At 44.0% G+C, this 27,433-nt stretch overlaps 1 protein-coding gene across 1 annotated transcript in view; it reads right to left on the reverse strand.

The window, feature by feature from the left end:
- Positions 1–755: 755 nt before the first annotated feature.
- kcnv1 (potassium voltage-gated channel modifier subfamily V member 1) overlaps positions 756–27,433 on the reverse strand; it is a 103,900-nt gene continuing 77,222 nt past the window's right edge. Inside the window, exons 2-3 of the mRNA XM_085993974.1 lie at positions 3,105–3,205; positions 756–2,208 (exon numbers count right to left, since the gene is read on the reverse strand). Of these exons, the coding sequence (XP_085850100.1) occupies positions 1,700–2,208; positions 3,105–3,205 (610 nt within the window). The 3' untranslated portion in view covers positions 756–1,699. The remainder of the gene's footprint in view (positions 2,209–3,104; positions 3,206–27,433) is intronic.

Consider the following 27,433-nt stretch of genomic DNA (forward strand, 5'->3'; position numbering starts at 1 on the left):
AACAGCTTGGCTAGAGGTGCAGCTAATTCTGGAGCACAAGTCTTCAGCACGACAGCCGGGATGTTGTCAGGGCCCATAGCCTTTGCTGTATCCAGTGCACTCAGCCATTTCTTGACATCACGTGGAGTGAATTGAATTGGCTGAAGACTGGCTTCTGTGATAGTGTGGACCTCAAGAGGAGGCCGATATGGATCATTCACTCGGTACTTCTGGCTGAAGATGATTGCAAAGGTTTCAGCCTTGTCTTATGTACTCACGTGCTGGGCTCCGTCATCATTGAGGATTGGGATATTCCTGGAGCCTCCTCCTCCCGTTTGTTGTTTCATTGCCCACCACCATTTACGACTGAATGTGGGCTTAATTTACTGATCAAAAGCGGACCTTTTTTATTTATGCCCCTTTAAAAAGAGCCACGTTTGTCCATTTGTTACTGATTGGTGTCACATTCACACCATGAACCAGTCAAAAGAAGGACAAGCCAGGTTAGCAACTAAAGATTACAACCATGCTCTAGACCTCAGACCACCTATGTGCAATGTCACAAGAGACCAGCTAGTCTATCTATATCATATATGTGGGAACCTGCTAGGTTGTAATTTTATGATGTCCTTTTCAGATTGCATGATTGAGATGCATTTTGGCATATGCCTTTAAAGCTTTTTGTGTGGCGTCCAACTTCACTTGATCTGAAGCTTTTCTACCTTTACAGAAAAAAACTCTTCTGCATTCTTAATTCCAGATGAGATGACAGGAAATAGGGCATATTAATTATTTTATTCAGACCAAGGAAAATCAAATTCTGGAAGGTACAGATGTATTTTACAGCCAATGTAACATTACTTCATACCATTATTCAATTTTAGTAATTCCAAAACTTGTTTTCTATCACAAGCTCCAACCTGCACAGAGAGTTTATTATGTCTCGCAGTTTGCTTTTAGATCATTTCTTTTTGATTTACAGTATTTGGTCTAGGGTTAGCACATGCACTCAGCAGTCATGGAACAAAAAGACAGATAGACAGCACTTATTATTACATTAGACCTTTGAAATCTGTCATGGTTTATAAATTCTAGTATAAAACTATCTTCTATTAATAACCAGTTCCTAAAAATATTAGACATGAAGACATAAAAGTAAAATGCTAACAATGGTTCATTTAAAAATTCCAATAAATAACGGATATATAATAAATAGTTCAGAAACGTAATCTTGGATTTATTTAGTTCAGTGTGTGTATATCTCAGTTGTGGATGTTCATCCTCAGTTAAGCCACCATGTAAAACTGAACAATTATAAATTTGAAAATACTTACAGGATACTTTATGAGGACACTGCAACTTCCCCAAACAATTATTTACAGTTATGTTAGCTTACAAAAGTAGTCTTGTAAATACCAGTAACTATTTGTAAATCTGTCAATAAAACCCAGGATCTTGTGACTGTGAAGAGGCTGGTTTCCATTAGAGAGATATCATCACAAGTGGCAGTATTGAAATTTACAAATCTTCTTGGTGTTTTTATTAAGACTTAGATTGAAATTAGGACCAAAAATATGTAATGTTTGTTTCTGAGATCAGTGTACTGAGCAACTACGTACAGTTTTGAGACACTGCAGCTTTTAATAAGGCTTATAAATAACTGGCTAGCTTTAGTCTTGTACTCTACATTAATTAACACTGGATAAAGCAACCAGGTAGGTCACCACATGTCATCTCCAGCACTACTTCTAGTACTTGCCCTTTCTCTGTTCTTGATCCGTAACATTTCCATAATACTGCGAGCATAAATATCTCGCAAATTAATGTTGACCACAGAATCAAAAGCTGAATTCTTGGTGAGTTTCTTCAAAGCGTCACGGTGTCGAAGGGCTGCGTCTTTCATCTTCAGAGTAAAGTAACAAGAGGAAAACCTATCGTTTATAATAGCTATGGGTAATGATAAGACCAGTATGCCAGTCAAAATACATAAAAAAGCTATTATCTTCCCGATAGTAGTTTCAGGTCGGATATCCCCATAACCCACAGTGGTCATGGATGTTGTTGCCCACCACCACGCACAGGGGACACTAGAAAACGTTGACTCTGGGACACTGTGCTCCACAGCATACTCCACTGTTGAGAAGATAGAAATGCCCACGGACAGGAAAAGGAGGAGTAAGCCAACCTCTTCATGACATAGAGCGACAGTCATTCCTAGAGATTTGAGACCTGTAAAATGACAAACAATAAACCAGTAATGATTAAAAGAATACTCCATATATTATACCTGTTAATTCCACGCTTCTGCTCTAATGAGTGGGCCACCTGATGTATAATGCTGTAGGACACTACTGCTATTGATAGTTTCATAACTCGGAATGTGATGTGCTATGAGCGGTGGAAGTTTCTTGCTGTGTGGCATAGATGTGTTGTAGGAGTTTCTTGGTGGATTAGGATTGATGTTATAATCGGGACTATTTGGATATACATTATGATAAAAGCAAACAAGCTGAAATAACTTTAGGTGACAAGCAATAAGGTGTTGAAATGTTGACCCGAATTTTACAGGGTCTATGATGCTTGACAGAGCATCCGCATGCCCAGGAACTGGACATTCGCTGGCGGAGAGTTGGGCTATTTGCCCAACTACTGCCCAGCCAATGCCCGTGAAACTGTTACGCCTGGTAAAAGCAGGCGTAGGGCCTTCTTTTACGAGCATAAGGGTGAAAATAAATATTAAAATAAATTTTAAAAAATCATTTAAAACATTCAAAAACCGTTAAAATTAGTTTAGGTTATTTTTGGCCCCTTTAAAAATGTTTAAATTTATTTTTCAAAAAAGTAAATTTTTGTTTTAAATGTTTAATTAAATTGTATTTTAATTAATTTTAAGCAGGTGTTGACTTATTTTTATTTAGGTTGTGTGAAAGTGTGTTTTGTATGTCATTCTCATTATGCTTATGGGATTTCTGTACGTAAATGGAATCCACCTAAGCATAATGGGAATCCCCCTTTGTGATTGGTTGGGCCAGCCCACAGGATCTCAGGGACACTTGCGAACTGCCTGAGCCCCTGGGATACATGGGCCTTTACGCAGGACCAGGACTGCAAAATTCCAAAGATACGGAGGCACCAGGAAGGTGCGTACTTTTCTTGTGGATCATTGCCTCCGACCGCAATTTCAGGTTCGTTATTTTCTTTCATTGTAGCAGAGGCCTTTTCAGTGCTTTGTAAACAGAAACAAAAAATATTAGTAAGCAACAGCAATATTCCACTTGTGTGAACCATGGGCCAGTTTCAATTGGGGAGATATTTTCAGGAATGACTGCTTGCTTGTATACACCTTCCACCTCAACATGTTGAAATAATAGTTTTCCATTTACTTTACTTATTGTAGGTATTTGTGCTTCCTCTGAGATCTTTATGACAGGTTGCTCTTTGTGCATTTCCTGGGTTATTTCTCTCTCCCACCCCAGAATTTTCTCTCTCACTTAATCACTTGCACCTACACTATCCTCAATTAGGAGGATAACACTGACTCCAGAGATATTATTAATATTCTTGGTTCACATATCAAGAGATGTGCTTGTAGAATGGAAAGACCCTTCCCTTGCCCATTGTCAAACTAGAATAAATTTGGAGGAAGCCCAAATTTAAATCTGGGTCTATGAATCTAATACTGTAGCATTAGGGGTGCAAGATGTTTACTTCCTCCCTGTAAAGTAGAATATTTATTTCCACAAGGAAAGCTAACTGTAGAACTCAAAAGCAAGGTATTGCATATGCTATTTATTAAATATTTTTTCAGATTTTTAGAAGGAACTCATTTTTTAAACTGAAAATGTAGCCAAAACGATCAGCTGACATCACTCGGTCATTGTGATACAGCAACTGTGCAAATAAAGCAAGTATTTTCCACCAAAATGAGCCTACACTGGTGTGATAAAACAAATCATCCCATATACATCTGAAGGATTTGTCATATTACAGATATTAATTTGATTGCGTGCGTACTTGTCATATGCGTTTAATTATCCTGTTGGCACTCTCTCGCCACACATTGCACTCAGCTTGATGTGTGCAAACACACAGTACAACCCGTTAGCCAGTTTAATTTTCATGCTCAAACTGCAGGACAGTACATATGGGCCTAGAAATTCAGTGCCCTTAGCACCGATTTTGCGGCGCTAGAGGGCCTAGCGCTGCAATTGGCGCCGGTTCCTAAATTGCCTGGGGCCCTTCCGCGGCGGTAGACCGGTAGCGCTGCGCCGGCACCGATGACGTCATCGGTGTGCGCAGCGTCCCGGTTGCCGTGGTAACCCGGCCCCAAGCCGAAATTCAGTTGCGGCCGCCTCGCCAGTGGCAGCCGCAACTAAGACTCCGGCAAACGAGTGTTGCCGGAGTCTGCGCCGGCGCTTTAAGGAGGCGCGGCGGCCGGCCGCTTTCCCGCCGGCCGCCTGCCCGCAGCTCCCTCCCCGGACTTCTTCCCCCACCCCCCCCGGAACAGATGCAAGCCCGGCACTTGTCCGAGGTGCCGGGCTCATTTTTGCAGAGATTTGCGCGGGCCGCGGCCGGGTGCAGGCAGCTCCTCCTTAACGGAAGGAGGAGGCCTGCACTTCCCGAGCCTGCCGCACCGCATCGGGCGCCGCAGCGCCGGAATAGCGCCGCAATGCGGCGCGTAGCGCCAGTTTTCAGGCGCAAACAGCCTTCGGTAGCGCCGGCAGCCGTTTGGGCGCGGCGCTACTGAATTTTTGGCGCGCACAGCGCGACTTTGCACCGGCGCTAAATTTCCGGCGTTAAGCCCCGGCGTAGCGCAACCTCAATTTCCAGGCCATGGGCCTAGAAATTGAGTTGACGCCGCGCCAGGGCTTTAGCGCCGGAAATTTAGCGCCGGCGCTAATTCCCTTGCGTGCGCCAAAAATTCAGTAGCGCCGCGCCCAGATGGCTGCCGGCGCTACTGGCGGGTGTGAGCGCCTCCCAATGGGCGCTGAGTGCCGAATTGCGGCGCTAATCCGGCGCTGCGGCACCCGATGCGGTGCGGCAGGCTGGGGAAGTGCAGGCCTCCTCCTTCAGTTAAGGAGGAGCTGCCTGCACCTGCCCGCTGTCCGTTCAAATATTGAAAAAATGAGCCCGGCACCTCGGACAAGTGCCGGGCTTGCAGGCCAGACGCATCTGTTCCGCGGGGGGGGGGGTGGAGGAGTCCGGGGAGGGAGGTGCGGGCAGGCAGCCGACGGGAAAGCGGCCGGCCGCCGCGCGACCTTAATGCGCCGGCGCTAACTCGGGGAAGACTCGGTTGCCAGAGTCTTAGTTGCGGCTGCCACGGGCGAGGCGGCCGCAACTGAATTTCGGCGCTGGGGCCCGTCGTCATGGCAACCGGGACGCTGCGCACACCGATGACGTCATCAGTGCCGGCGCAGCGCTACCGGCTTAACGCCGACGGAAGGGCCCCACTCAATTTCCCAACTGGCCATAACTCCGGCGCTAGGCCCTCTAGCGCCTCAAATGCGGCGCTAAGGCTACTCAATTTCTAGGCCAAGGTCTCTCCAGACATTGAAAGTTAGAAAATTAAATCTGTAAAGTGAACAGCTAAGTGCATTTTAATCTTGGATTTGCAGTGGAATTATGCTGCCCAATTGGTGCGCTACTTCAGTGGTCCTCAAATTCTTTTGGTTGAAGGAACCCTTTTCAAATGGATTAGTAATCACAGACGCCCCATCTAAATTATAATACTCATAATATGAAAGTGCTGCATGTTAAGAGTGTTTTAATGATGCTTTTAAGAAAACAGTTATTTACTTACAGCTATCAGTGAGATGGATGTGCCTGCTTCTCACACCAATTCTGGCACTCCGCAGCAACAGATGGCCACTATTAGCCACTTAGTGCTGGACTGTTTTTAAAGTCGTCAGCAGGCTGGTGAAGTGAGTGAGGGCACGAGCACCCATACACATGCTGGGATGCTGCTGGAAGCATGACTCACCACCATACTGTCCCACTGGCATGTTCTGTAACAGCTGCATTGTGGGATTGTATGTGTTTGCGTGAACACGTTCAGGCACGTGTTTGAAGGGCCCAGAAGGCATTCTGATCACATGTCGGGAGAATGGCACAGGGTCGTGGTGCCAGGGAGAGGAATCAACTCGACCAGCAGGGAGCGCTTGTTGCAAAGTGAGGAGGCGTGCCCAGCCATTGAGAATAATTCCCAAAACTGAGTCAGTGTCGGTTTTATAAAGAGTTATCTCCGATAATTATTTTTAAATATTTTGAATTATTTAACCTTTTATAAAGGAGACACCACCCTCCAATACCCTCGACATGGAATTTAGCTAATGAGATTCTGAAGGTTCATTCCATCCAGAACCAAAAAGCCAAAAGAACTATGGGTCATTTTAAGTATCTCTGAGTCACATTTAAAACAGGGACCTGTTGCCTTCCAGCAGGTGTCCTGCTTGCCTGCCAGAAAGAGTAGGTTAATATTGGGTCCCATGAAGAAGCCAGCAGGATCGGAGGAGGCAAGTCACACAGGGCATTTTGACTGTACACTGCCTGATTTTTGCCGGGTAGCAAAGGAGGTTGAAATCCAACCACCCCCCTCCCCCACAACCTAATTATCCTTCTTTTTGTACTGGTGATCCATAGCAATTCCCATTTAAGGTTTACCTTCCCTTATTGTCACAGATCTCTATCCAAATTGACTTAACCTTGAGGTTATAAAACTGAAACTGCGCGCAAAGTATTTGTAGGCAAAAAAAGGTGCCTGTTTATATTGCGAAAATTGCCAGAGCAGATAGTGCTTGATGCAGAACTGAACGCAAGTGCCACTGAAAAAGACAACCCAATTGATTGTTAGCAGCGATTTAATAATGTGTCGCCATGCTCGTCTGTGCCACGAGATTTCCGGTGCAATTGTATCCTGGCTACAATCGGTGTCTTTATATCTGCTTTTTGCTTTCATTTTCTTTAAGACATGTTGGACTTTTTAGTTTTCAACTTCTGAATTACAGAACAATATGCACCATTGAATCATTTTTAATTTTTAATTACCTCTGGCCACAGAGGTAATTAAAAGTCTCTATGACCCCCCCAGGGATCCGCGGTCCCTAATTTGAGAAACACTGTGTTACTTTACTAGAGATGGTCTCACACCTTCTGGCTTCAGTACACTCAGGACTCACATCAGGATCTGAATGCTAAGTTGCAGAACCACTTATGCATCAACACACATCAGAAACCAATTTACCACGGTATCAAGGTGGCAGCTTACAGTTATATTTGAGCCAAGATTTTAAAGTTAATTTTACATTTATTCCTATTACATGAAAATAATTTCAAACCTATCCTGTCTCACAACTCAACCCATCTCACAGCTGTTCACTTTCCAAGCTCAGAAGCTGTTGCTTACTGCATTTGGAAGAGAGATTGAGCTTTATGCAGGTTGCAAGTGTTTGGAGTAAACTTTGTATCCAGAGTCACCTCATTGGAACAACCTCTCTCACCATTGACAAATCGCTTCTGTCATCTCAACTTCACCTGCCATCTATTACATCATCATTGGTACCCTTGAAACTATCTCAGCTTGGTCTTCAGAATCCCACCACAATCAGCCCCAACACCAGCAGCACCAGGTACACCAGCAGCACCAACAACAAAACCAACCTTCTCCGCAATCACCTGATGCTGCACAGGACAGATGGCATCAGCACCTGACCACATTGCTGCCCGGGAGGCCAGGGATGGCCTCACCATAGCCAGATTTACTTCACTTGACGCTGTACACCCTGGCTGCCACATGATGCACCAGGTTGGCACCACCCCACTCCAACACCATGAAGCATCCCTACAATGCCCTAGCCATTCCTTTCACATTCATCACCATTGCAGGGGGTACCGTTATGTCTCACCATTCACTGCAACTCTCTAAGCCACTTCCAAAGGTGCACACAAATTTGTCCAAGAACGCAAAGTATTAAAAATAAAGATTTCAATGTTTGACAGCACATCAACAGAAACTTAATATGAACATTGGCTAAAACACCCAAGTGCCTACCCTTGTGTGTTGTTAGTTGGTATGATTGGTCTAGGATGAGGGTGAATGTGGCTAGTGAGACGGGGAAGTGAAAATGTAGATAGAGAGGGATGGGAGGAGGTGCAAGGTAAGTTGGTGTGAGTAAGGATGTGCAGGGGTAGGGTAGGGAAGGCAGAGTGATGGAGATGTAATGAATGGCACAGCAGGATGTGGTTGAGGGTGGCTTTGCAGTAATGTTTTGTGATCTACTAAGATCATTGAAAGGTTTGCACCACTGCAGCCTGGTCCTCCTGACAACATCCCTGCTTGAGTCCTCCTCAAATCAAATCAACTTTTATTGTCATTGTTAGTGCACAAGTGCAGTACAACGAAATGTAGGCTTGCGGCTCCCGAGAGTGTACATTTAGATTAAGACATTTAAACATTCAACATACATTTGGCTTGTAATACATTAACATAAACATAACCATAATAAAGTGCATTGGCAGATGTGCAGGCTTTAGAGTTTATTTGTGGAGTTCAGTAGGATGACAGCCCTGGGAAAGAAGCTGTTCCTAAATCTGGTCGTACGGGTGCGAATGCATCTGTAGCGTCTCCCAGATGGCAGGAGGGCGAACAGACTGTGGCTGGGGTGGGTAGGGTCTTTGATGATGGACCGTGACCTCCGTAAACAGCGTTTCTGGTATATGTGCTCTATGGTCGGTAGCCGGGTACCAGTAATGCGTTGGGCAGTTTTGACTACCCGCTGCAGGGCTTTCCGGTCATAGTAGCTACAGCTGCCATACCATACTGTGATACAGTTTGTCAGGATGCTCTCTATTGTGCAGCGGTAAAAGTTAGAGAGGATCAGGGGTGACAGGTTACATCCCTTCAGCCTCCTTAGGAAATAAAGGCGCTGCTGGGCCTTCTTCACCAGAGAGGAGGTATTGAGGGACCAGGAGAGGTCTTCTGTGATGTGGACTCCGAGGAACTTAAAGCTGTCCACCCTTTCCACCACAGCCTCATTGATGTGGATGGGGGTGTGACTTCCGCCTTTAGACTTCCTGAAGTCCACAATGATTTATTTGGTTTTCTTGATGTTAAGGGCCAGATTGTTATCGGCGCACCACTTCACGAGATGCTGGACCTCCTCCCTGTAGGCTGACTCATCGTTGTTGGTGATCTGGCCTACCACCGTGGTATCATCCGCAAACTTGATGATGGTGTTGGAACCATGAACAGCCACACAGTCGTGGGTGAAGAGGGAGTAGAGGAGGGCGCTCAGCACACATCCTTGTGGGGCCCCCGTGTTCAGGGTCGGGGGGGGGCAGGTGTGGTTACCTAATTTGACAGACTGGGGTCTGTTTGTTAGGAAGTCCAGGGTCCAGTTGCAGAGGGAAGTGTTCAGGCCAAGAGTTTGGAGTTTGGTGGCCAGCTTGTTGGGGACGATAGTGTTGAATGCTGAGCTGTAGTCTATGAACAGCATTCTGATGTAGGTCTCCTTACCATCTAAGTGATTCAGTGCCAAGTGTAGAGCAGTTGTGATTGCATCCTCCATTGATCTGTTTGCACGATAGGCAAACTGGTGTTGGTCAAGAGAGGCGGGAACACTGGCTTTGATGTGAGCCAGGACCAGTCTCTCGAAACACTTCATTATGATGGGTGTGAGTGCGATAGGTCGATAGTCGTTCAGGCACGTCTGCGTTGATCAGCCAGGCTGCGTTGATCTCCTGGGAAGGTCTCTTCCGCCCATTGGAAGGGAAGAGAACCTCCCTGCGTGCTATGACTCCCTCCTTGAGCATATGGAGGGAGTCATGGGAGAGCCTCTGTGCAGTCACTGTCAGTGTTTGCAGCACCTCAATGCTGTAGAACACCAACAGCACAACTGTCAAAATAAATTTGCGCATGGTCCCTTTAAGGCAACTGGTTGATGACGTCATTAAGTGATGTCATCAGACCCGCTTCCTTCAATTGGCCGGCAAGCGTGCTGGGCGGGCTTAACAAGCCTAATCAACATAAAATCACTTTGGACAGCGGGCTGGAGCCAACAGCGAGGTCGGGACCCGCCACCGACCCCAGCCGCACCAGACCCACCGAGGATGGGGAAATCGCAGCCAATGTGTCAATACATTATTTAAGAACTGCAGGAGCAGGAATTTAAATTGCTTCCTGTGAATCTCTATCTCGCTGATATTTATTTATAAAAGACAATATAACACCTTTAAACGCACTAAGGAATTTTTTTATATATTTGGGTATGCAAGCGCCAGAGTCAAACTGCCCACACTTGTCATTATAGAATCATAGAATGGTTACAGCACAGAAGGAGGCCATTTGGCCTGTCGAGTCCATGCTAGCTCTCTGCAAGAGCACTTCAGCTATGCCATCAGCCAGACCTGCACTCCCCAGCACACCTATCTGACAATGACCGAGGACAGTTGCCTGTAGGCTTTGGGTCAACACAAAAATAGTTAAAGATCTATGTCGTCTGCTCAAGAATATCTACAGCCAAGCTGCACCATATGGACGGCAGTGTCAGTCAAAGTCATGGTCGCCTGCTCCAACTTTTTGCTGCCACATCCTGCCAGGTATACTACACTATTGTCCTCTGGGGAGGATGTCCCAGATCACCAAAAAGGACAACCTTCCTCGCATTCTCCTCATTCAGAAGCATCTCCACTTCCCAAGCTATCAAACAGGATATTCTGGTGCTGCATTGTCCCATTATTTTCCCACACGCTCTCCTTCCTGCCTCCACATTTATTTTGCATGTTTTGTGCCCCCAATAGACTTGTAAAGGATGAAACATACATTAGAACTATTTACATTATTATTAAAGGCCAAACTACTTTTTCCCCTATATTCAACCACTTACTTTTAAGAGCTTGCCCCCCACAAGTATCTTCTCACCATTCCCTTTGGTGAGTTCCCAGAGCCAAGCTTATTATGGGACTGGAGCTGGCATGATTTAGTAATTAGGACCAACTCAACTCTGGGAAATCCAAGGAGATTGGCCTTGCTTGAAATCAGTAAGTATTGTACTTGTTCACCATTATTTTTGGTCCTGCAGCACATCTACCCAATGTTTTGTTTACTCATATTCTGTGTGCAGTGTAATTCTGTGCTGTTAGGGTGCTTTTATATTTGTTTTTCTTCTGATCTCTGTGGAGCAAACCTCCTTTCCATTTTCTTTTAGTTGTACTGCTATTTATTCTGGCCTACGTGTAGGTCTGTTGAAGACTACTTAAGGGGAAATAGGCCTAGAATATCACTAATGCAATCACGCAGAGCTGGTTCTCTGTGTCGGACTGTTGCATCATGATGTTATTTTGCATTATTATCAAGGATACTGGCATGTTGAAGTGGTTGAATAATAATCAGAAAATGCTGAAAAAGTGAGACTCTGCTGCCATTGATTATATGGAGGTTAGAATGCTTACACTTGAGAGAGCCATTGACCTCATGTGGCCTATGTGTCAACTGTTAATATCACTCTAGGATAATAAAAGCACCTTTAAACTAAGTGCTCATTATTCCCCATCCTGATTGGAGTATGTCTCCTCTTCTCTGATTAGGTAGCTGACTCATGATGTGGAAACAACCTTATTAGACTTCATTGTTTTAAATTCAATGCATCCGGGTAGCATAAGAAATAACACATAATTAAAACTTGTCAAAACTGCGATGCCTCTACTTAGTTCTATTGTTTAAAATTAATCCGTCTGTGAGCGTGGAAGAATGATATGTGCTGTCAGGAATGCCAATCTCTTTTGTTGTCTTAGAATAACAGAAGAAGGACTTCTAGCAATCATACCTCAGAAGCTTGAGGGGAATAAAATTACCAACAATTATATCTCAAAGAAAACACTTTGATGACTCCTCCACCAGTTCTACCAAAGCTCAGCGCCCCTTCAATGTAGCTAAACTCCAGGCTGCTAATTGCCAGTTATCTACCTCCAGCCTACTGTATTTTGCCCATCATCTTACTGTGTTACCTGAGCTTTAAAAAAGATACAAGTACAAATTGTATACATATGAAAATAATCTTATAATACTAATCAAGGCTACTGATTTAAAGTTTTCATGAAAAAATTGACAAAATTTGATCGTGAAAATACTGGCAAAAATCCCAGAATACCACGTACGAAAAGTACAATTTGACATATAGCGTCACCATAAGTCAGTGCCCCAATGATAACATTTTGGCCCGTATTTTCCGATGCCTATGAGTGTGTACGAGCTGTGTACACACCCATAAGTACATTGGAAATGCCAGTTTCAGGCATGTGAAGTGCATGCGTTGAAAACCGGCATTTCCGATCTGTCAAGAATGCTCTTGACAGATCGAACGCCTGCCCTGGAGAAGGGCCTCTGCGGGTGGATAGTTCCGCTTTCTGCAGAACCTCCACCCGCTGAAATCCCTTAAAAATCTTACATCTGGTAAAAGCAGGCATAAGGCCTGCTTTTACCAGCATAAGAATTAAAAAAAGTTAAAAAAAAATGTTTTTTTCACTCATTTATAATTTAAATAAAAATACTTTTAAAAATGGTAAGATTATTTTTAGCCCTGTAAAAAACTTTAATAATTTTTTTCAAAAAATTAAATTTTTGTTTAAAATATTTAATTTAATGTAATTTTAGCTCACTTTAAAAACGTGATTTAAAAAAATGTATTTAATGTTTTAGTGTGTTTTTAGAGTGATCTCCATTCATATATTTGACAGGTCTATGTCAAAAGTATGAAGGGAAATTCCCTTCTCCTATTGGATGGCCTGGCCCATGTGATCCCAGGGACGCTTGCGAATTTCATGGGCCCCTGGGATACCTGGGCCTCTGCACATTTCGACTGTGGAGGGGCCCAGGAGCAGAAGTGTCCGGACCTCGGGAGCCCTCAAGTAAGTTCGTAGATTTTTTTCCGATGGGAGGCATCCGCACGCAGGAAGCCTCCTATCGGAAATTATAGGCCATCAAATTTCCGATGATTCCCAACTTCAACACGGACTCATAAAATTGCATGTATGTCCTATGAGACAACATCCCCATTATTATAAAACAGCATATCCTTCAACTCACCATGAGCAATGCCACAGGAAATCCACTTGTAACATATTAAAATGGTATAATGGCAATCAAGTCCTGCCTGTAATGTGGCATCATATTCCTATGTCACACCCTGATGTCAAATTGTGTTAGTTTTTCATTGGTTGGAACAAAATAAATCATGGGCTAAGCTTCCATTCAAGCAAAAACCCAAGTGGAATTATAATTGGCGCCATTCACGGCTGCTTAAAGTCTAGCGGGCTAACCCTGCCGCAGTTTGCAGGTCCCTTCTAATTTTTGCAATTGTGCTGAGTTCTTTGTGATAGTAATTCCTCTGAATAGCAGCTTCCTATTTGACAAGGGGGCCTGTGAACTTGCATCCTTTTGCTGGATTTAAAGTGCCTGCAGCAGCTTAAAGGGCTCAGAACATGAGAAATTCTGAAGGAAATCAAATTAGAACATTTCAATTGCAAGAAATGTCTGTTGAGTTTGATTGCGTGCTGAAATCCCCAAGCTTCCTGATGAAGTTGTAAAAGTACATCTATTGGAAATTAAACTGCAAAGGGGTGCCCTGTTTGATTCTGCGTAATACTGGTCCCAAAGAAGAGCAAGAAAGCAGCAGTTGTAAGAGGTGGTTAAGGCATGAGTGTCAGTGGAATGATCCCATGCACAATAGCTCAGGTACAGCAAGGTAAGAATTCAAGAATTCACTAAACCAAGCATTTTGGCCACTTACAAATGCCTCCTCACACTCAGTTAAAGTACTTCGATTGCTACCACTGATGCCCAGGAGGCCACAAGAGATTGTTCCCAGCCTTCCCCTGGAAGAGTTCCTTCACTCATAGCTTTAAATGCATTCAGCTCACCAAAAGCCTCCCATGGTATGCAATTGCATGTTGCATGTACATGTCACATTATAGTGTGGTTGCTGACATTTGGGTTTGACTGCAGCTCGTGGCAACAAAGGGCATTCTAAATGTTTCAGTCTCTTTAAAGGAGAAGGCACCCACAACAGCAGACAGAGATTAGCAACAGGCAGCGGTCCCTAAAGCTACGTCCTCTCACCCTGCCCTGTGGAAACTCTGCAGTTCCTGGGGTGGTGGCTACGGATAGACTTAGGGGTAGTGAAGTAGGAGGACAGGTGCCAGCTACAGTTGCATGGTAAGATTCTGCTTCTCTTGCCTTTTATTTTATTGAACCTCACATTACCTGTCAGCAAATACTATCACAAAACTTTTACGTGGCTTATTTTACTAAAAGTGATGTAAAATCTGTTCCTTGGCAACCTATTCTAATCTTTCTCCTCTTTACCTCCTTTAGATGTACCTGAGGATTGGAAACAGAGGGAGGAGATGAGCCAGGTGCCTCTGCATTGGGTCCTGCCAGCACTTCGAAGTAGGCACCATAATTTACTATCTCCCTCCCAAGATCCTGCCCACAGACATACACCCAAAATAGAAGGTGAGCCAGGGGGAGTACGCTGGGTGAAATACAGAGCATGTCTGAGCAACAACAACAACAACTTGTTTTTATATAGCGCCTTTAACATAGTAAAACATCCAAAGTGGCTTCACAGGAGTGTTATAAAACAAAATTTGACACCGAGCCACATAAGGAGAAATTAGGACAGATGACCAAAAGCTTGGTCAAAGAGGTAGGTTTTAAGGAGCATCTTAAATCACGAAAGAGAGGTAGAGAGATGGAGAGGTTTCGGGAGTGAATTCCAGAGCTTAGGGCCTAGATAGCTGAAGGCATGGCCACCAATTGTTGACCGATTAAAATCAGGGATGCTCAAGAGGCCAAAATTAGCGCAGATATCTCAGGGGGGTTGTGGGTCTGGAGCAAATTACAGAGATAGGGAGGGGCGAGGCCTTGAAGGAATTTGTAAACAAGGATGAGAATTTTAAAAATCGAGGCATTGCTTAACTGGGAGCCAATGTAGGTCAGCAAGCACAGTGGGTAAAGATGGGTGAACGGGACTTGGTGCGAGTTTAAACATGCGAGCAGTTGGGGTGGAAGATGAGGAGGAAGAGGTTGTTGGCCAGAGAGCCAGGAGATGTCACCACTCGTTTGAAGAGCCTAGGGTTTCCAACTGTCATGGTTCTGTTCTTAAATGAAAACCACTTGCAGAGTATCAAAGTATCAAGGCAACATGTCAGAAACAATGCTGCAACTTGGAGGAGTTCATCACCCTCACAGTCAAACCACAAACAACACTGTCAGACCACAGTCAAATTACTATGTATCTTAAAAAGACAGAAACAACCAACACAGAGACACAACCCAGTAAGCTGTACAACACCAAAAAATCGTACAGATGGGCCAAAAACAGCACGGAAAATTACCAGAAAGCAATTAGCAATGAATCAACTCAAGCTCTCTTGGACACCTTTCTGGATAACATATACACTCACAATAAAGAAGGCGTAAACCGGGCAGTGAATAACCTAAACAATATTTTTGATAATTTGGCAACAAGGTCAAACTTGAAAGCTCGCAAGAACAAACCCAAAACAAAAAACTATGAAAAATGGTTTGACCCAGATTGCCATAACATGAGGAAAAAACTTAGAAAAATATCAAACCAAAAACACAGACATCCAGAAAACGAGGAATTACGCCTTACTTATTGTCAGACACTAACACAATACAGAAACAAACTCAGAACCAAAAAAGAGCAGTATATTAAGAATACACTCAGCTCCATTGAGGAATCCATTGATTCCAATTGTTTCTGGGACAACTGGAATACATTACACAAAAAACAACACGACGAATTGGCCATTCAAAATGGAGACACATGGGAAAACCACTTTGAAAAATTATACCAGAAAAACACACTAAGGCCAGAGCAACACCAAATATGCAAAAAACTGGAAAAGCTCGAAATGGCCATAAAAGATAACCAAAACCCGCTAGACTCCATAATAACAGAAAAAGAACTATTTGAAAAACTCAAGGACCTGCGACCAGGAAAAGCTTGCGGGGCAGACGGCATACTAAGCGAGATGATTAAACACACAGACGATAAAATGAAACTGGCTATCCTAAAACTCTTCAACTTGGTTCTGAGTGTCGGTTACTTCCCTGATATCTGGAACAAAGGACTCATAACGCCCATATACAAAAGTGGGGACAAAGTCGACCCAAATAACTATCGAGGCATCTGTGTAAACAGTAACCTGGGGAAGGTATTCTGTAGTATCATAAACAAAAGACTTATAAACTTCCTTGAGGAGCACAATGTCTTGAGTAAAAGCCAAATTGGATTCCTGCCAAACTATAGAACATCAGATCATATCTTCACCCTTCAGACCCTAATTGACAAACACGTTCATCAAAACAAAAGCAAAATCTACGCATGCTTTATAGATTTCCAGAAGGCTTTCGATTCCATCTGGCACGACGGTTTATTCCTGAAACTTATCGAAAGCGGGATGGGGGAAAAACATATGATGTAATTAAATCAATGTATACAAACAACAAATGTGCAGTTAAAATTGGAGACAAACAAACAAAATACTTCCCACAGGGGCGGGGGGTGACGCAGGGCTCGCCAATCTCACTGACACTCTTTAATATATACATAAATGAATTGGCAAAACTACTTGAACAATCTACAGCACCCGGCCTCACCCTATATGAATCCAAGGTTAAATTCCTCCTCTATGCAGATGACCTGGTTCTGCTGTCACCAACTAAGGAGGGTCTACAGCAGAACCTGGATCTGCTGGAGTCGTACTGCCAGACTTGGGCCCTGACAATAAATCCCCAGAAAACCAAAGTCCTTGTGTTCCAGCAAAGATCCAGACATCAGGGACCCAAAATAAATTTCACACTAGGAACAACCAAAATTGAACAAACCACTAACTATACATACTTGGGATTAAAAATCAGTTCTACGGGAAATTTCCATCTGGCTGTGAATGAACTGAAAGAGAAAGCAAGAAGGGCTTTCTATGCCATTAAAAAATCAATCCAAATAGAAATCCCAATTAGCATTTGACTCAAAATTTTCAAATCAGTAATTGAACCAATTGCACTCTATGGCAGTGAGGTGTGGGGACTGCTAACACAACAAGAATTTGCAAAATGGGACAAACACTCAATTGAGATCCTACATGCAGAATTCTGTAAAAGTATCCTCCGGACTCAAAGGAAAACCGTAAACAATGCATGCAGGGCAGAACTAGGCCAATATCCATTAATAATCACTATCCAAAAAGAGCCACCAAATTTTGGAAACACCTAGAAATGAGTAACCCCCAATGCTATCATTACGAAGCCCTGAAATGCCAAGAGAGGACCATAAAGAAGAATACCCTCAGTCAACTAGTCCTGGGACTCAGTGAAGTAACTACTAACACTACTAACAATAACCAGCCCCAGGACAGTGACAGCGTAACACAAAGAATTCGACCCAACACAATCGTCGCTAAGCAAAAGGAAAAATATCTGACATATTGGGCAGAAACAACAAAAACCCAAAGCAAACTCAATTGCTACTTGGCCCTAAACAGACAATACAACATGGCTGATTACCTGACCATGGTAAAGGATAGCAAACTGAGAAAAACCATGACAATGTACAGACTTAGTGAACATAGCCTGGCGATCGAAAAAGGTAGACACAGGCAGACCCGGCTACCAAGAGAGGACAGGATATGCTCTCACTGCAGTCAGGGAGTGGTGGAGACAGAGATGCACTTCCTCACAGCTTGTAGAAAATATCAGGGCATAAGGGAGAATTTTTACCCAAAATTCACAAAAATATGCCCGGAATTCAGAAATTTGAATGACGACCAAAAACTCCCATACCTACTAGGGGAAGAGAGAAATTGTGTAACATTAGCGGCACACTATGTTACAGCTTGCCATAAACAGAGGGACAACCACTAAATATAAGAAAAGAGTATATATAAAATATATGAATGTATATTTATACACTCAGGGATATATCTGTTTATATACTGTATGGATAGATCTGTATTTTTATGTACAAACATGAATGTTTTTCGATGCTTTGGCAACATAAGATGTAACTTGTCATGCCAATAAAGCGATTTGAATTGAATTGAATTGAATTGTGAGACATTGACAGGTGACTTTGCAGCACTGCAGTCCTCCTTGAAGTGTGCAGCAATTTCAGAGACTTCTGCATTGGAGGCCCCAATGACAGAGGCCCTCAGGGCTGTCTGTGCTTTGTCCATGGATACTCAGATTGCTGCCACAGATACCTGAGGTGCTAGATTACAGATAGCTGTCCCCTCCGGCTTCCAAGTGTCTGGGGCTGAGATACAGACAAGTATCTTATAGGCGTCACTAAATCTCATTGCTGTGTTTAGGTCTGCTTTCCCACAAATCAATGGCCATGCAGAGTCAGTGCCCACTGCCCAGTATTAGTGACACACCAAGTACTAGTGGACATAACAGCAATGTGTGCAGGTGATGCTGTTCTTTCTCTGAATCACAGCTCCTCCAGCTAGTCTCCTCCAATACCAGCAGATGTGGCTGAAAGGGCTCAGTGCCAGGCTGGTCATGCAGCTGCACAAGATGTGTGGCTTGCAGAAAGTCCATCTTGGAATTTTGCAGCCATTAGGCAAGAGTCACCTCAGTCCCAAGAGACTCAGATAGGTATGCAGCAACCAATCACTTTCCAGACTCCAGCCATTGAGGTAGCACTTAGGAGAAGCACAGAATTAGGTTTCAGAGCTTCCACATTACACACTAGCACCAAGGGCAAACACAGTGGCAAGAAGGACATGTGACAAAAGTTTACTTATTGTCCGTGTTGAATTTTTATGTGTATTTGATACTGCTAGAAACAGCATGTAAGGGATTAACACCCAAGGTCACACAAGGTAGTCTTCAACAGAAAAGCCACCAGTTTGGCTGTAAGAACTTCACAAAGTATCAATTTCTATGGCACACACAATAGGTTATCTGAGGTGTTAAATTTGTATCGACCGTAGCTGTTACATGCATTCACAAATCCCTTTGCATTGTCAAAAGGTGGTTATCCATTCATTATTGATGAATGGCTGTTTGATCTAATCTGATTATGAGAGTTGTATTCATCAACTGCCTTTTGTTTCAATACATTTGCAGAGGTTGTCACATGCCACCTTGACACAAAACAGAGAATTAGGCTTCAGCCTGGGTCAGTGGGTTTGATTGATAGCTGTCTCTGAGACCTTTGAGAATAAAAAAAGCTGGTTGATTGAATGCAATCCTCTGTGGCAGACAGCTCAGTGGTCAGAGGTTTCCGATCACAGAATTGTATTGGGCATCATGCAGCAGTCCACAATCTAGTGTCAGAGTTTCAGGTCCTGGAGGCAACAGCTAAAGAGCTGTACATTTTTAAAAGTTTTGTGCCAGCCAGCAGATGCAGCTGAGCTAGTTTTCAAATGGTAGTCAGTTCTACAGGGTAAGAGGGGAGTCTATATTTTGAAGTCTACCAATGGATCTCTTGTGGTGTTACCCACAGAGACTGAAGATGAAGTGAATTCCCTGAAAGTACAATAAAGTAAACTAAAATAGAAAAGATGATATCATATATATTTAAATAATATATTAAATATAATGTAATCCATTATATATTAAATATAAAATAATCTATAATATATTAAAAGTATAATTTAATATACAGAATGTAAAATAAATCAAAAGTATAATTAAAAAACTAATTTAAATATAAAAGAGATCAAAATGAGAAGGTTTAATTACCTTCTGGGAATATTGGGGAGATATCTGGGCAGCTGCTGGAAGCCCAACTCCAGAACAAATATTGAGGCAGTAATGAGGATGTAATTTTTTCTATTTGTATCGGACCTAATGACCCCGGCCACTCATTCCTGTGGTTCTGAGTTCTACTTATGAAAAGAGAGAAGAGCAGAGAGGAGAAGAGAAGAGAGGAGAGGGGAAGAGAGGAGAGGGGAAGAGAGGCAAGGAGAGAGGAAAAGATGAGAGAAGGGAAGAGAGGAGAGGGGAAGAGAGGCGTTGGGAAGAGAGGAGAGGGGAAGAGAGGAGCGGGGAAGAGAGGAGAGGGGAAGGGAAGAGTGGGGAAGGGAAGAGAGGAGAGGGGAAGAGAGGAGTTGGGAAGAGAGGAGAGGGGAAGAGAGGAGTGGGGAAGAGAAGAGAGGGGAAGGGAAGAGTGGGGAAGGGAAGAGAGGAGAGGGGAAGAGAGGAGTTGGGAAGAGAGGAGAGGGGAAGAGAGGAGTGGGGAAGAGAGGAGAGGGGAAGGGGAGAGTGGGGAAGGGAAGAGAGGAGAGGGGAAGAGAGGAGAGGGGAAGAGAGGAGAGGGGAAGAGAGGAGAGGTGAAGAGAGGAGAGGGGAAGAGAAGAGAGGAGAGGGGAAGGGAAAAGAGGAGAGGGGAAGAGAGGAGAGGGGGAGAGAGGAGAGAGGAAGAGAGGAGAGGGGAAGGGAAAGGAGGAGAGGGGAAGAGAGGAGAGGGGAAGGGAAAAGACGAGAGGAGAAGGGAAGAGAGGAGAGGAGAGGGGAAGGGAAAAGATGAGAGGAGAAGGGAAGAGAGGAGAGGGGAAGAGAGGAGAGAAGAGAAGAGAGGGGAAGAGAGGAGCGGGGAAGAGAGGAGAGGGGAAGGGAAGAGAGGGGAAGGGGAGAGAGGAGGAAGAGTGGAGAGGGGTAGGGAGGAGAGGGGAAGGGAAGAGAGGAGAGGGGAAGAGAAGAGAGGGGAAGGGAAGAGAGGAGAGGGGAAGAAAGGAGAGGGGAACAGAGGAGAGGGGAAGGGAGGAGAGGTGTAAGCTGCAGGGTTCTCAAAATTCCTGCACTCCCCAAGTTACAGATCAAGGGGCCCTGTTTTGGACAAGTTATTGAAAAACAGGCTACCCAAAATGGCTTCTGTAAACCTCGTGACCAATAATGACAGGATTTTTAAAACCACGGCTCTGCCAACAAGCAGGCCTGGAGACGAAACATTAAAATGCAGGAATCCGTGAAAAGAGACTCTTTGGAGCCCAGCCAGACAAAGTAAACACAGAATTCGCATTTATTCGACTCGAATTAAATCAATTTAGAAATGGCCCATAATTGTGGCCATTTAGCTTTCTGCATGTTTAATCGATAACAGCTCACAGTAGCCATCAAGGTAGGATGGGGACAATCAAGTCTTATCCATGACAAAGCAACCAAGATATCGGGGCCATTAGACCCAGAGGTAACCACTCCTAAGGTAGTTAAAATAAATGGTTGTAATCATTTAAAACAGCCCACCAAAAGTTAAACAATGGACTGACCTGAATTGGCGCGCAGATGAGGAGTTGAAGAAACGGGTATAATTGGAGGCCAATCAGTAACAATCGCTCTTTTACTCTTGCTCTTGACTGACTCTTGCCGGTGGCCTTGGGCTGCTGCCGCTCATACTCACACCCTGGCCTCGTGGCGGGCTCTCTTCTCACTCCCCGCACTGCTCAACAACCGAGGACACCCTTTACATCGAGGCCAAACGCGGGAGGAGAACGAGACCCAAGTTCAATACCACACCGGACACACAGGCCACAAAGGGGTGAGACGAGACGAGACGAAGAAGAAGGTAACCGATAAAAGCAGAGAGGGGTAGCGAAAGACGCATTGGTAAAAACCAAATGCCTAGTTATAAGCTGGCGTTTGGGGAAGAAATTAGCAGTGTATGTATGGACAGTGAGAATAAGTTGGCATTTGAACACTGCGAATAAGCTGGCATTAGACGCGGGTGTCCATGCCACAATGAATATACTGGCGTTCAAAGCTTGGGTAGTAAAATCAAGTAAGCAGTGAAGACCGCCAACCGACCCCCAACCGCAATATTACCGCCGACGACTGCCCGAGGGAGAAGAAGAAGAAAACCCATCGCAACGAGACGACGGTAGCTGAGGAGAGGGAGGGTGTGTCACAGCAACAACTCCAGCGCCGTGCCCTCAGACCATGTGGCGACGGGGTACCACAAAGGACAGCAGAACATAAGAACATAAGAAGTAGGAGCAGGAGTAGGCCATACGGCCCCTCGAGCCTGCTCCGTCATTCAATAGGATCACGGCTGATCCCAACCTAGACTCATGTCCACTTCCCTGCCCGCTCCCAGTAACCCCTAATTCCCTTATCAGCTAGGAAACTGTCTATCTCCGTTTTAAATTTATTTAATGTCGCAGCTTCCACAGCTCTCTGAGGTAGCAAATTCCATAGATTCACCACCCTCTGAGTGAAGAAGTTTCTCCTCATCTCAGTTTTGAAAGGGCAGCCCCTTATTCTAAGATTATGCCCCCTAGTTCTAGTCTCACCCATCAGTGGAAACATCCCCCCCGCATCCACCCGATCAAGCCCCCTCACAATCTTATATGCTTCGATAAGATCGCCTCTCATTTTTCTGAATTCCAATAAGTAAAGGCCCAACCTACTCAACCTTTCCTCATAAGTCAACCCCCTCATCTCCGGAATCAACCGAGTGAACCTTGTCTGAACTGTCTCGAGAGCAAGTATATCTTTTCTTAAATATGGAAACCAAAACTGTACGCAGTATTCCAGGTGTGGCCTCACCAGTACCCTGTATAACTGAAGCAAGACTTCCCTGCTTTTATACTCCATCCCCCTTGCAATAAAAGCCAAGATTCCATTGGCCTTCCTGATCACCTGCTGTACCTGCATACTAACCTTTTGTGTTTCATGCACCAGGACCCCCAGATCCCTTTGTACTGTAGCACTTTGCAGTTTCTCTCCATTTAGATAATAACTTGCTCTTTGATTTTTTCCGCCAAAGTGCATAACCTCACACTTTCCAACATTATATTCCATCTGCCAAATTTCTGCCCACTCACTTAGCCTGTCTATGTCCTTTTGCAGGTTTTTTATGTCCTCCTCACTCACTGCTTTCCCTCCCATCTTTGTATCATTGGCAAACTTGGATATGTTGCACTTGGTCCCCTCCTCCAAATCGTTAATATAGATTGTAAAGAGTTGGGGTCCCAGCACTGACCCCTGCGGAACACCACTAGTTACTGATTGCCAACCCGAGAATGAACCATTTATCCCAACTCTCTGTTTTCTGTTAGATAGCCAATCTTCCACCCATGCCATATTACCCCCAATCCCGTGATTTTTTATCTTGTGCAGTAATCTTTTGTGTGGCACCTTGTCAAATGCCTTTTGGAAGTCCAAATACACCACATCCACTGGTTCCCCTTTATCCACCCTGTTTGTTACGTCCTCAAAGAATTGGAGCAAATTTGTCAAACATGACTTCCCCTTCATAAAACCATGCTGACTCTGTCCGATTAAGTTATGCTTATCCAAATGTCCTGTTACTGCTTCCTTAATAATGGACTCCAACATTTTACCAACCACAGATGTTAGGCTAACTGGTCTATAGTTTCCAGCCTTTTGTCTACCTCCCTTTTTAAATAAGGGCATTACATTAGCAGTTTTCCAATCTGCTGGGACCTTTCCTGAATCCAGGGAGTTTTGGAAAATTACCACCAATGCATCGCAATCCCTACCGCTACTTCTCTCAAGACCCTAGGATGTAGGCCATCAGGTCCAGGGGATTTATTTGCCTTAAGTCCCATTATCTTACCGAGTACCATCTCCTTAGTGATTTTAATCGTGTTTAGCTCCTTCCCCCCTATAGCCCCCTGTTTGTCCAGTGTTGGGGTATTTTTAGTGTCCTCTACTGTAAAGACTGATACAAAATATTTGTTCAGCGTTTTTGCCATCTCCATGTTCCCCACTACTGATTTCCCGGTCTTATCCTCTAAGGGACCAACATTCACTTTAGCCACCCTTTTTCTTTTTATATAACTGTAGAAACTCTTGTTATCTGTTTTTATATTTTTTGCTAGTTTACTTTCATAATCTATCTTCCCTTTCTAATTAATCTTTTAGTTATTCTTTGCTGGCTTTTAAATGCTTCCCAATCTTCTATCCTCCCACTAGATTTGGCTACTTTATATGCCCTTGTTTTCAGTCGGATACTATCCTTTATTACTTTACTTAGTCACGGATGGCTGTCTTTTCTTTGATGCCCCTTTTTCCTCAGTGGAATATATTTTTCTTGAAAATTGTGAAATATCTCCTTGAATGTACACCACTACTCATGTACCGTCTTACACCTTAATCTATTTTCCCAGTCCACTTTAGTCAACTCTGCTCTCATTCCTTCATAGTCTCCTTTATTTAAGCTTAGTACGCTGGTTTGAGATCCAACTCTCTCACCCTCCAACTGAATTTGGAATTCAACCATGTTATGGTCACTCATTCCAAGGGGATCCTTTACTAGGACATTTTTTATTAATCCTGTCTCATTACACAGGACCAGATCTAAGATTGCCTGCCCCCTGGTTGGTTCAGTAACATACTGCTCAAGGAACCCGTCCCTAATGCACTCTATGAACTCTTCCTCAAGGCTGCCCTGCCCAATTTGATTTGTCCAGTCAAAATGAAAGTTAAAATCTCCCACGGTTATAGCTGTTCCCTTATTACAAGCCCCAACTATTTCCTGATTTATACTCCAACCAATAGAGTTGCAATTGTTAGGAGGCCTATAGACTATGCCTACTAGTGACTTTTTCCCCGTACTATTCCTTATCTCCACCCAAACTGTTTCACTATCCTGATTCTTTGACCCAATATCATTTCTCACTATTGCAGTTGATTCCATCCTTTATTAACATAGCCACCCCACCACCCTTTCCTTCCTGTCTGTCCTCCCTAATAGTCAAATACCCCTGGATGTTTAGTTCCCAACCATGGTCACCTTGCAGCCATGTTTCTGTAATGGCCACCAGATCATACCCATGTGTAGTTATTTGTACCGTCAACTCATCTATTTTGTTACGAATGCTGCGTGCATTCAGATAAAGAACTTTTAAATATGTTTTGTGACAATTTATTCCTGCTTTTACCCCCTTTACTACTTCACCTTTATTATCTTTATATATTCTGTCCCTTCCTGACACACTCTTGTAGTGTATGTGCGTTTAAGAGCCCCATGTGTACTGTAATGCCGGTAATGGCCACTCGGGCTATATAAGCCTGTATATTGTGTTGTATCAGTTAGTTCCCCTCCAGACTTTGTTTAGTAAACACCTATGAAACCAACTCCTGTCCTCAGTGTTTCTATCAACACACAGACACAACAGTGGTGACGAATTGGAAAGGGACTTACCTGCAATTCAGCAGCACCTCAAGGACATCGATTCCTCTGGCGTCCAAAGTTGAAGAAAAATCAAGAAAAAGAAAAAGCTGTGGTTTCACCAGCTAGCCAAGCTGGTGGCAGGTACTGCAATAATCCTTCCTGGGCGTTGGGCTGGGGCTCCAGCGGCTGGCTCTACAGCTAGGCCAAGCAGCAAAAGCGGAGGCAAGCAGTAACAGACAGGGAGGGAGCACTCGGGAGATGGCCGGCGCTGCAAGCAGGTCGGCGTTCAGACCTAGAGAGAGAGTCCAGCGGGAACGAGTCTCCAACTGTAAATAAATAAATAAAAAGAACGGAAACCGCGGGAAACAACGTTGTCATCGGCAGCAGCGGCGGGGAAGCGCGGGAAGCGCCATATCTTTTCGGCAGAAAAGAAAGAAAAGCGCGGGAAGCGCCATTTTATTTCTAGGATGCCTAAGTCTGGCAACATTGATGCTTTTGATAAAGAGATAGAGGATTGGACCACATATGTGGAAAGAGTGGAGGTATATTGCACCACAAATGGAATAGAAGATGAAAAAAAAGCTTCAGTACTGCTAAATCTAATGGGCGCAAAGACATACGGGCTGTTATGAAATTTAATCACTCCAGCCAAACCAAAGGACAAGAATTTTAAAGAAATTGTTGATACCCTACAGGAGCACTTAAACCCAACACCGCTGCTGATAGCGGAACGATTAAAATTCTTCAAGAGAAATCAACACAAGAATGAAAGTAACGCTGATTACCTCACCGAATTAAGAAAGCTATCAAAACACTGCCAATTCGGGGCAGGACTAGCAGATTATCTTCGAGACAAATTCGTCTGCGGTCTCTTAAGTGAAGGAACACAGAAAAGGCTGCTTTCTGAAAAAGATTTAACACTGGACAAGGCTTTCAGTATGGCTGTTTCATATGAAGCAGCCGCAAGAGGAGCTGCAGAGATACAACAAAAGACACAGGACTTCGGCACCCATGAAATGACACCGGGTTTCGAGAGATGTTATCGCTGCGGCAGATCCACCTATGACCAGAGGGACTGCTGGTTCAAGGACAAAGCATGCAGGCAATGCGGAAAGATTGGACACATTGCACGGGTATGCCGATCTGGACAAAAAAAATCCACAGACAGGAAAAAAAAAATCAATAAAGAAAAGTACAGAAAGGTACAAATGATGACGAACAGTAGCTCCGAAGACCAGAAGAGCGATAGCGACTCCGAAAACAAGAGACTAAGCTGTCTCAAATTACATAATGTAATTGCCAAAGATGATTACCAGACCATTTGGGTTACCCTCACGATAGCAGGGTCCCCAGTTAAAATGGAGCTAGATACAGGATCAGCTCTGACCGTCATAAATCGACGGGATTACGAGCGGCTATTTCCGCATATACCTTTAAAAGACACATCCATTATCTTGAAAACATATATGGGGCAGAAAGTATACCCCAAAGGAAAAATAAGGGTGCCTGTTGTATACAACGGCAAGGAAATACAAAAGTTGTATTTATACATTCTACAAGATGGTGGTCCACCGCTGCTGGGACGTGAATGGATCAGGAAAATACGTTTAGACTGGCACTCCATTCAGGCACTGACGGTGGCCAGTAAGAAAAAAAACGATGATGACGTCATACCTGAATGATCAAAAGACATCTTGGCCAACGTCAAAGAAGTGTTTCAAGAGAAACTAGGAACCTTGAAAGGCATCAACGCCTCAATAAAAGTGGAAGATGCAGCAATTCCCAAGTTTTTTAAGGCAAGACCGGTGCCATACGCAATTCGTCCAGCAGTTGAGGCAGAGCTGGAGAATTTGGAAAGGCGTATTATCCAAAATAGATTGGAGCGAGTGGGCAACACCCATCATTCCAGTCATGAAGAAAACATTAAATAATGATAAATCTGAAGAACAGAGAAAAATTCGCATCTGCGGAGACTTCAAGGTGACTGTAAACCCGGTCCTTCACACGGTACAGTATCCTCTTCCGAGGATAGAAGATATTTTCGCCTCACTATCCGGAGGGAAACGTTTCACCAAAATTGACTTGGCACAGGCATATCTACAGATGGAGGTTGAAGAGGCCTCTAAAAAATATCTCACGATAAATACACACAAAGGTCTGTACCAGTACAATCGACTGGTTTTCGGAGTAGCATCCGCTCCAGCTATCTGGCAAAGAGCTATGGAGCAAGTCCTCCAAGGGATTCCGGGGACTCAATGCTACCTAGACGACATCCTTGTAACAGGAGA

Source organism: Somniosus microcephalus, chromosome 7 (assembly GCF_052327205.1).
Source record: "Somniosus microcephalus isolate GS21.2 chromosome 7, FLI_Smic_1.0, whole genome shotgun sequence".
Classification (NCBI taxonomy): Eukaryota; Metazoa; Chordata; class Chondrichthyes; order Squaliformes; family Somniosidae; genus Somniosus; species Somniosus microcephalus.